General features: G+C 38.0%; 3 protein-coding genes across 4 annotated transcripts; all 3 read left to right on the top strand.

Annotated features, from left to right (window-relative positions):
• The first annotated feature begins 278 nt into the window (after positions 1-278).
• On the top strand, positions 279-1,868 carry LOC139884042 (uncharacterized). The gene is made up of 6 exons (XM_071868123.1): positions 279-527; positions 636-771; positions 1,049-1,166; positions 1,268-1,304; positions 1,399-1,630; positions 1,723-1,868. The coding sequence occupies exons 1-6, from the start codon at positions 279-281 to the stop codon at positions 1,866-1,868; spliced, it is 918 nt and encodes a 305-aa protein (XP_071724224.1).
• Positions 1,869-3,364: 1,496 nt separating this feature from the next.
• Positions 3,365-4,018, top strand: LOC139884044 (large ribosomal subunit protein P1-like). 2 transcript variants are annotated; one of them, XM_071868126.1, is made up of 4 exons: positions 3,365-3,436; positions 3,660-3,792; positions 3,829-3,869; positions 3,965-4,018. In XM_071868126.1, exons 1-4 carry the CDS (start codon positions 3,365-3,367, stop codon positions 4,016-4,018), a joined length of 300 nt encoding a protein of 99 aa, XP_071724227.1. The 2 variants fall into 2 exon arrangements, with proteins under 2 accessions (XP_071724227.1, XP_071724225.1); XM_071868124.1 differs by having other exon boundaries at positions 3,660-3,869.
• Positions 4,019-4,822: 804 nt separating this feature from the next.
• On the top strand, positions 4,823-7,338 carry LOC139884041 (pyruvate dehydrogenase E1 component subunit alpha-3, chloroplastic-like). The gene is made up of 3 exons (XM_071868122.1): positions 4,823-5,077; positions 5,376-6,156; positions 7,061-7,338. Exons 1-3 carry the CDS (start codon positions 4,823-4,825, stop codon positions 7,336-7,338), a joined length of 1,314 nt encoding a protein of 437 aa, XP_071724223.1.
• Positions 7,339-8,678: the final 1,340 nt, after the last annotated feature.

The following is an 8,678-nucleotide window of genomic DNA, read 5'->3' as shown; positions in this document are numbered from 1 at the left end:
ATTTTCTCGTCGAGGGTATATATCCTTCCTTGTTGAGGAATCTTAGGTGTCAAAAAGTGGCAGTTTTTTTTTTGTTACATGAACACCCCCCAAAATTAAGTAGTTTCTTTTGATCAATATACCATCATCAAAGAACAAACGGCTCTCTCTCTCTCAATCAATCAATATCTTTCTCATAAAAATCTTTCCTTTTTTTTCTTTTTTTTCATATATTTGGCTTATTGGGGAGTTGAAATCTTGGTTTTGTTTTCTTCCATATTTTTTATTGGTGGTCATTCATGTCTCAACAAAGGCAATTTCAGATGATGAGAGGAGGAAACAATAATAATAACAATAATCAACTAGGAGGAGGAGGAGGAGGAGGGCATCAATACAATGACACGACATTTACAAAAATCTTTGTTGGTGGTTTGGCTTGGGAGACTCAAAGGGATACTATGAGACTTTATTTCGAGCAGTTTGGAGAGATCTTAGAGGCTGTTGTTATTACTGATAAGAATACTGGGAGATCCAAAGGTTATGGCTTTGTAAGTAATTCCCACTCATTCTCTCATTAATACCAAAAGTGGCTCCTTTAATTTCTTTCTTTCTTTCTTTTAATGAAATTAGATATATGAATGAATTTATTTATTTAGGTTACATTTAAGGATCCAGAGGCAGCCATTAGAGCTTGTCAAAATCCATCTCCAGTAATTGACGGAAGAAGGGCAAACTGCAATCTTGCATCTCTTGGTGCACAGAAGACTCGCCCTCAGCCCCCTCCTCAACAAGGTAATGTTCACTTCATCTCAAGTTCATTTTTTTTGCAAAAGTAGTGATCATCAAAATATTCTCCTAGCATATTTGAATTATACAAGCAAAGTTGAAATGGATAATGCTTGTTAAAGGGGTTTTTGTTTTAGAGACTAAAAGCTCATGTGCAATGAATCCCTTTTCATCTTTAAAGTAGTAAATGCATAGAGAGCGGGCATTTTTATTATTTAAAAAAAAAAAAATGTTCCTTGACTTTCCTTGACTGTAGCATGATCTAATCCAACTGAAATTCCAGGTCCAGGAAGGATAAGACCTCAGTCAGCAATGGTGGTGCCACCAGCTTACCACAGCTCGTCTTCGTCGCATATTCAGCAGCCAACCAGTCAATATACATTTCCTTACTCAGCTTATGGGTATGAAAGAATCCAGTTATCCCCACCCTTCAGTTTCAACTTTTAATCGACACGTCTCTATCCTTTAATGAGTTTCATTTGTTTTTGGACGTGTTCTGCAGATACTCTGGATATTCAGAAGAAACAATGTATCCTTTGGTTAGTATTTTACACACAATTTGTTTAGTACTTTATATGCATTGTTTTTTATTTTTCTGATCTTAATTAGTTTCATGATGATAACAATTTTCAGAACTACTACGGCGTATATGGAGGACAACAATTCTCGCCTTATTATGCAACTGGAGTGCCAGGAATGTTCCATAATTTTTACCCATTTTACGCAGCACCACAAACTAATCAATCTCACAACATCGGATTCCAGTATCCCCAAATAGTACAATACCCCTATTTGCCTCATCAAGTTGGCTCAGCCGGAATATTATCACTCCCTTCCTCAATGCCAATCACAACTACTTCAACCGGTAAACTCTTTACAAGCTTAACCTCTAATTCAATCTTGATATGTTTGTGGATATTCATTCTGATAAAATGTGAATTTATATGTGAATTGCAGCTCCGATGATAATGACAATGACAGGCGCAATAACGTCAACACAATCATCACCACCAGCACCGGCAGCCGTGTCTGAAGCAGGGTCAGGTACTTCACAGGCGGCAGGAAGTTCCTCAGAACAAGTTTCATCGACTTCGCAATCCTAGTTAAGGAGTGTTCTACTATTCAAAGGACATGTGATCAAACACGCAACACAAAAAAGGGTGAACAATTCTGAAAATTCAGCATCTCAATTGATTGGTCGTTCAGTTGGTGTCATCGATCATAATCATATCGATACATGTTTGAACTAGGAAGTTAGAACTTTTTAAGTAGCAGCAGTAGTCTTTTAGCATTAGGATGATGAATTCAATTTTAATTTATTGGTATAAGGTGGAATCCAAATGTTGGCTTTGGATTCCATTTAGTTTAGGTACTAATTGCCATGTCATGGATACAGGGAGCATCCAATGACATACAAACAGTCCTTGTTCATATCTGGAAAAGTTATTTGGTTCAAAAGATTTGTTTTATATCTTTCGAACCAACCAAAATCAAAAAAAGGGGAGAGCTCGGATGGCTCTGCCACTTTTAACATTGTAATTCATTTTTCTTAGTCCATTGATCTTTCGCTTTCGATTATTGTTCTTTTGTGTTTAATCCTCATACTGGAATGAATGGATGCTTCTTGGACAAGGGTCGATGAAGAGGTTATATTTAGAATCCAAATCAGAATGTGTTGTTGATGTAATAACTTTACTTGTATTGAAAGAAAGTTAAAGCATGCGGGTCTGGACTGGAACACATGTTGGTGGAAGAAGTTTCAGTGAAAAAGATAGAATGGAAGAACTGGAGAAGTGAATAATTATTCAACTTCTGTAAAAATGTCATAATACTACCTCCGTCCCATAGATGCAAATTTTTCAATACAATTTGTATGTAAAAATTTGCATCTATTTTGAGACGGAAAGAGTAGCATATATGCATATTACAATCATTCCTTTTTATGTGTTCCCTTCATTTCCAGTAAAACATACATTGTGGCATATTATGTAAAGTTAAAGTTGACAACACTTTGTCCAACATTATACATATGCATCTGTGGACTTGGCTGGCCAGAGATATGATTTTTGAATTCACTCAAAATCGAAGTCATTGAATGTAAAACACTCTAAAACCGTAAACAGTTTGCATGATTAGTTCGATTTTGAGTGAGTTTGTTTATCATTATTGGAGCATATAAAAAAATTTAATCGAAATCAAAATTCCTTTTTTAGAAAGCTGAACCGACCATTTGTCATTCATAATCGATTCATATAATATCGGTTCGACTCAATTGTTGTTTTGAACAACCCCGGATCGGATGCTCCAAATAGCCCATTACGAAAATATTGGGGCCCATTCTCAGACCCCTTATAAATCTCCCTCGTCGATCACCAAACCCTATCGACCATCTTCATCCTCCTTGAGAGATCGGCGTTGTACTCTGTTTTCTCCAGAAACTCACAATTTGCAGATCACATCATCGGGTAATCCTCTAATTTCTCATTATTTCATAACATTGTGTAATCATGATTTGATCAATGTATGATGATATCATTGTGCGCGACTGAATTTTGGTATTTATATGTTTGTTCTTTTGTTGATGTATAGTTAAGGAACGATGTCGTCTCTTAGCGAGCTAACTTGCAGTTACGCTGTCATGATCCTCCACGACGAGAATATCCCCGTTACTGTATCCTTTTTTCAATTATAATTCTCTGTATCTCTGAAATGGATACGTTTTATGCATGCGTATGACTTAGTACTTGCTTTGGTCTATTTTGCTTGTACATGAATCAATTACATTATAGCTTCACTGTATTTGTAATGTGAGCGTTGAATGGATTATATATTGAAATTTCCTTTCATGATGTTGTTATCTTCCTCGGGGTATCTCCTTAATAATATTATAATAGGCTGAAAAGATCACAACCATTGTCAAATCTGCCAACGTTGAAGTTGAGTCCTACTGGCCAAGCTTATTTGCCAAGCTAGCTTCTAGCCGTGACATTGGCGATCTCATCACCAGTGTTGGTACTGGTGGAGGAGGTGCTGCTGCCGCTGCCGTTGCAGCTGCTGCTGGAGGCGCCGCACCAGCTGCTTCTGCTCCGGCTGAGGAGAAGAAGGTACTTTTGAAAAACATAGTATTTATGATGAGTGGTGTGTGTCTAAATTTGTTATGAATTAATTGTGATCATATATATATTGTGTTGTTTTACAGGAGGAAGCAAAGGAAGAGAGTGACGACGACATGGGATTCAGCCTGTTCGATTAGGATTTCTTATTTTCAAAAGTTTAATTTTGAAGTTTTAGCAGGGATTTACTCTTTTCTTCCTGCACACTCTTTTAGATTTTGTATTTTCTTTCTGCTTGTCAAGTACAATCTTAAAATTTTGTAGTAATTGTGGAATTCGTCACAAATTTTGTCAAATGGGAATTCATTCTAAAGTTTTATGCCCAATTTTGAAGTGATTTGTTTTGTACATTAAATTCAAGTGACATTCGATAGTCAATAAACTTGAGGTTGAATGTTCAGACTCTTGCCGGAAATGAATCAACGTAGAAGACGGATTTAAATAAATGGAGTTTATTCAACTTTGAATTATAGGAAGAAGATGACAATATTAGCCTTTGAATTGCTATGTGCAAATTGCAATGTCAAACATTAATTGACCTTTGTACCCATGTGGCGATGATGAAGTGCTTTCTCGCTTCCGAGAGGCGAAGGGAGCCTGACTTACGGTTTCCGAGTCTGGCGCGAAGCGAAGGGATTGGATTTCCACTATGATTCGATCAGAGCCTCCAACTGTCTTTTGACTGTCCATATCGAAACGTTTCGTTTTGGTGACTACTACACTACGTCATGGTTGTATTGTACTGTCTGAGTTTCCAAAGCCAATTGTTCAGTGGCTAACACGAGGCGGACATTCCCATACTCTTCTCCCTCGTTAGCTCCGCCCGGTTCTTCCTCTTTTATTAATCACCATTTCATTTACTTCTTTCCCTCACTTTTCTCTCTCGGTTTTCTCAGCTTCCAAACAAGACTAGCTACCTATAGCGAAACGAGAACTGGGGAGCAATGAGTTCGGCCACTTTCTCTGCCACCACTGCCGGGCCTCATCTCCCTCTGTATACCACCAGAGCTAGATCACATGACCAGAACCCTATGTTTGATCCTCTCAAGAAATCTGCTTCTTTTCTTGGATCTTCTACTAAGCTTAGCTGCAATTCTACAACAACGACGAAACTGACTCGGGTGAACTCTGTAGCTCGATCTCCTATTGTCGCTGTCTCTGAAGTTAAGGAGAAGAAGTCCAAACCAATCTCCAATGTGGTAAGTTTCAAATTCAATTTCCATTCCGTTTTCGTTTCCTTCTAGCTAATTCTGTGAATTATGAATCTCGAATTCGTCTGTGTACAAGTTTCTTGTTAGTTTAGTGCATTGCTTCTCATCTGTTCTTTAGCTTAACTTGACGTTATAAACAAAGGGTTCGAATCAAAATTTAAATTTTCATCTTCGGTTGTTTGGAATCTGGATTCATGACTTCCTCAGGCTCTCTGATGAGTCTTGTGATTATAATTCAAACATTGCAGTATTATAATGTTTGTGTTTATATATTAAATGTATGCAGCTGATCACCAAGGAGGAGGGATTGGACCTATATGAAGATATGATTTTAGGGAGAGCCTTTGAGGACATGTGTGCCCAAATGTACTATAGAGGCAAAATGTTTGGTTTTGTTCACCTTTACAATGGACAAGAGGCTGTCTCAACTGGATTTATTAGGCTTCTGAAGAAGGAAGATTCCGTCGTTAGCACTTATCGTGATCACGTCCACTCCCTCAGCAAGGGGGTCCCAGCTCGTGCTGTCATGAGCGAGCTTTTCGGAAAGACTACCGGTTGTTGCCGGGGCCAAGGTGGATCGATGCACATGTTCTCGAAAGAGCACAATGTCCTCGGTGGATTTGCATTTATTGGTGAAGGAATACCGGTTGCCACGGGTGCAGCCTTCTCGAGCAAGTATAGGAGGGAGGTTTTGGGACAGGCGGATTGTGATCATGTGACGTGTGCCTTTTTTGGTGATGGGACTGCTAATAATGGTCAGTTCTTCGAGTGTTTGAACATGGCAGCCTTGTGGAAACTCCCTATAGTGTTTGTTGTGGAGAATAATTTGTGGGCAATTGGGATGTCGCATTTGAGGGCAACCTCTGATCCAGAGATTTGGAAAAAGGGTCCGGCCTTTGGGATGCCTGGTGTTCATGTTGACGGTATGGATGTTTTGAAGGTGAGGGAGGTTGCCAAGGAAGCAATTGGCAGGGCTAGGAGAGGTGAAGGGCCCACTTTGGTGGAGTGCGAGACGTATAGGTTTAGAGGACACTCTTTGGCTGATCCTGATGAGCTTCGTGATCCAGGTTAGTAGGTTGTTCTGTGTCATTTTGGCTAGTTGCTTTTTACGCGATTTCCATTGTGTTGCCTGTAGATTTAATGGCTAATTTCAACTCTTGTGTTGTTGCGTCTCTGTTTTTCTTATTGTGATTACTTCAGATTCTTCTGTGATTGAGTCTTTAAACCTGGTGTTGGATTATTTATCATCGTGTGGTGGTTAAACGCAATTTTTGGGGAGTGCGGATTTAATTGCTAAGTTCAACTATTGGTTCATTGCGTCTCTGTTTTTGTGTCTGTACTTAAGATTTGTTATGTGATTGAGTCTTTAAACCAGTTGTTGGATTGAACCTTGTGCCAAGTGGTTGCATTAGTACCCCAGAGCTATTGTTACGAAAAATGGAATCTCACCGTGTACCTTTTGGTTTGTGGCTTTTATATTACTTGAAGCTATTACCGCTGCCTTACATCGAGTGGCTACAGCCTAGAAAGGCCCCGTTCAGTTGGATAGGAGTAGGACTGCAATAATCAACTTCTGTGCTAATTGACTAAATGTGCATAGACTTTCATCTTATGTTTCTTAGTAACTTATCATGCAGTCTTCTATAGTCCTAAATACTTGAATACTTCCATCTTACGTGCTCTTCACGTAAGACTATTAATCATGTATTTTGCTGTTATTTGTTGGCTCCTAACTCCATGAAGAATTTTATTTATCCCTGTGTGGTGGTTAAAACACAATTATTGGGTTCAAGTGTGTTGGTTTCATCATTGTTTCAAAATAATATGACCATGTGTAGAGTAATAGCCTTTTTGCCAGTGTCAGAATTCAGTCTTGTGTCCTTAAAGCTGGATGTTGATATTGTTGTCTAATTCTAACATCAGATGATAGATATCCTTGTTAGTATAACATTGGTAGTTTGTGTTTGGCAGCTGAGAAGGCTCACTATGCTGCTAGAGATCCCATCTCGGCCTTGAAGAAGTACATGTTTGAAAACAATCTAGCAAGTGAAGCAGAGTTGAAGGCAATAGAGAAAAAGATAGACGAGGTTGTGGAGGACGCAGTTGAATTCGCCGACGAGAGCCCACACCCAGATCGCAGCCAGCTACTGGAGAATGTTTTTGCGGATCCGAGAGGTTTTGGCATTGGACCTGATGGACGCTACAGATGTGAGGATCCTAAGTTCACCCAAGGCACTGCTCATGTTTAAGGTTTTTGTTTATCCAATCTGCTGTTTTTATGTATCTACTGTCCAAACAAGTAAACTTTGTAATACAAAAAATGGACTGATGAAACTTAAGAGTTTGTTCAATCAGCTATTTCATTGCAATCTCTGAAATTTGGAACAATAGAAACGAACAAATGCTAGTATTTAAAAATGCTTAGAGTATGCTATTGGATTATGCAATTATCGCCATGCATGAAGTAGACATTTTCCCATGGAGAATGAAAATCCGGGTCGTCTTGCTCCAGCAATTGCTCAATTCCAAATTATTATGTGAACCGACCGACCAAACCGGAATCCGACCGAAAATTCGGTTGACAGTTTGGTCGATCGGTTTTCAGTTCGTTTCAGATTTTAAAAACGATTGACGTTCGGTTTGGTTAGAAATTTGGCCGGTGCCTATCCCTAACTAAGTACTGTACAACCAATAGAATTTCCCACAAAATAAATAAACAAACAGCGAACCCCGTCTGTATAGGATGAACGTGTCCCCATCAACCAAGAAGCATTGAAATCACTTGGACCTAGATAGCTTAATGCCTTAATCCAGATCCTATTTGCTGTTACAAGGAAACGTGACACAGGCATTGCTCATAAGATTTGGTGGACGAAAGTAAACTAATAGGACTAAGATGAAAAGCTGCCTGTTTCTTCTTGTTCAGCAAAACAATTAAGGCAGGCAATTGGAAAATACAAATCATATCCAAAAGCGAGACACAATGAGACCATAGTAAATTAAGCCGAATTTCACAAAACTTAGAATCATAGGAGCGAAGGATACAGACAAAAGAATATAGGGCTTTATCTTTACAAAGAGGAAACCATAAGGACTATTACTGTCATATTGTTTTGTATTTTCTACATTAATACAAAACGGCGTCACATGCCTTTTCTTTTGATTCATTGCCTTCCAGTTCCAACACAACAAGTGGAGAAATTCTTAAGTCACTGTCTCAACATTTAAACATGCTAATTAAAATATGATATTTGATAATATTTATGACTCAGTATAATATATAAGATTTAATAATTTAAATGATCAATTGACTAACTTAAAAGGAAAGAAAAATGATATATTTTTTAATTAAATAATATAAAACGTAAATCATAATTTCTTTGGTGAATCTCCACAAAACTTTCTAGAAAAATCCCCAATTCAAAAGTTTTAAGAACCCTAATTTTGAAAATAAATAAGCGCTTCGTTTTTTTTTTATTCTGTGAAGCGTGATTATTTTTGTTTGTAGTGGAGGAGACATGTTTTTTTATCAAAAACAAAAAAAAGGTGACTACCAAATACATATTACATATGATTTGAAAAAAAAAAT

This window comes from Rutidosis leptorrhynchoides, unplaced genomic scaffold (assembly GCF_046630445.1).
Source record: "Rutidosis leptorrhynchoides isolate AG116_Rl617_1_P2 unplaced genomic scaffold, CSIRO_AGI_Rlap_v1 contig495, whole genome shotgun sequence".
In the NCBI taxonomy this organism is placed as follows: Eukaryota; Viridiplantae; Streptophyta; class Magnoliopsida; order Asterales; family Asteraceae; genus Rutidosis; species Rutidosis leptorrhynchoides.
Note: the sequence above shows the minus strand (reverse complement) of the source record. Positions and strands in the feature narration are given on the sequence as shown.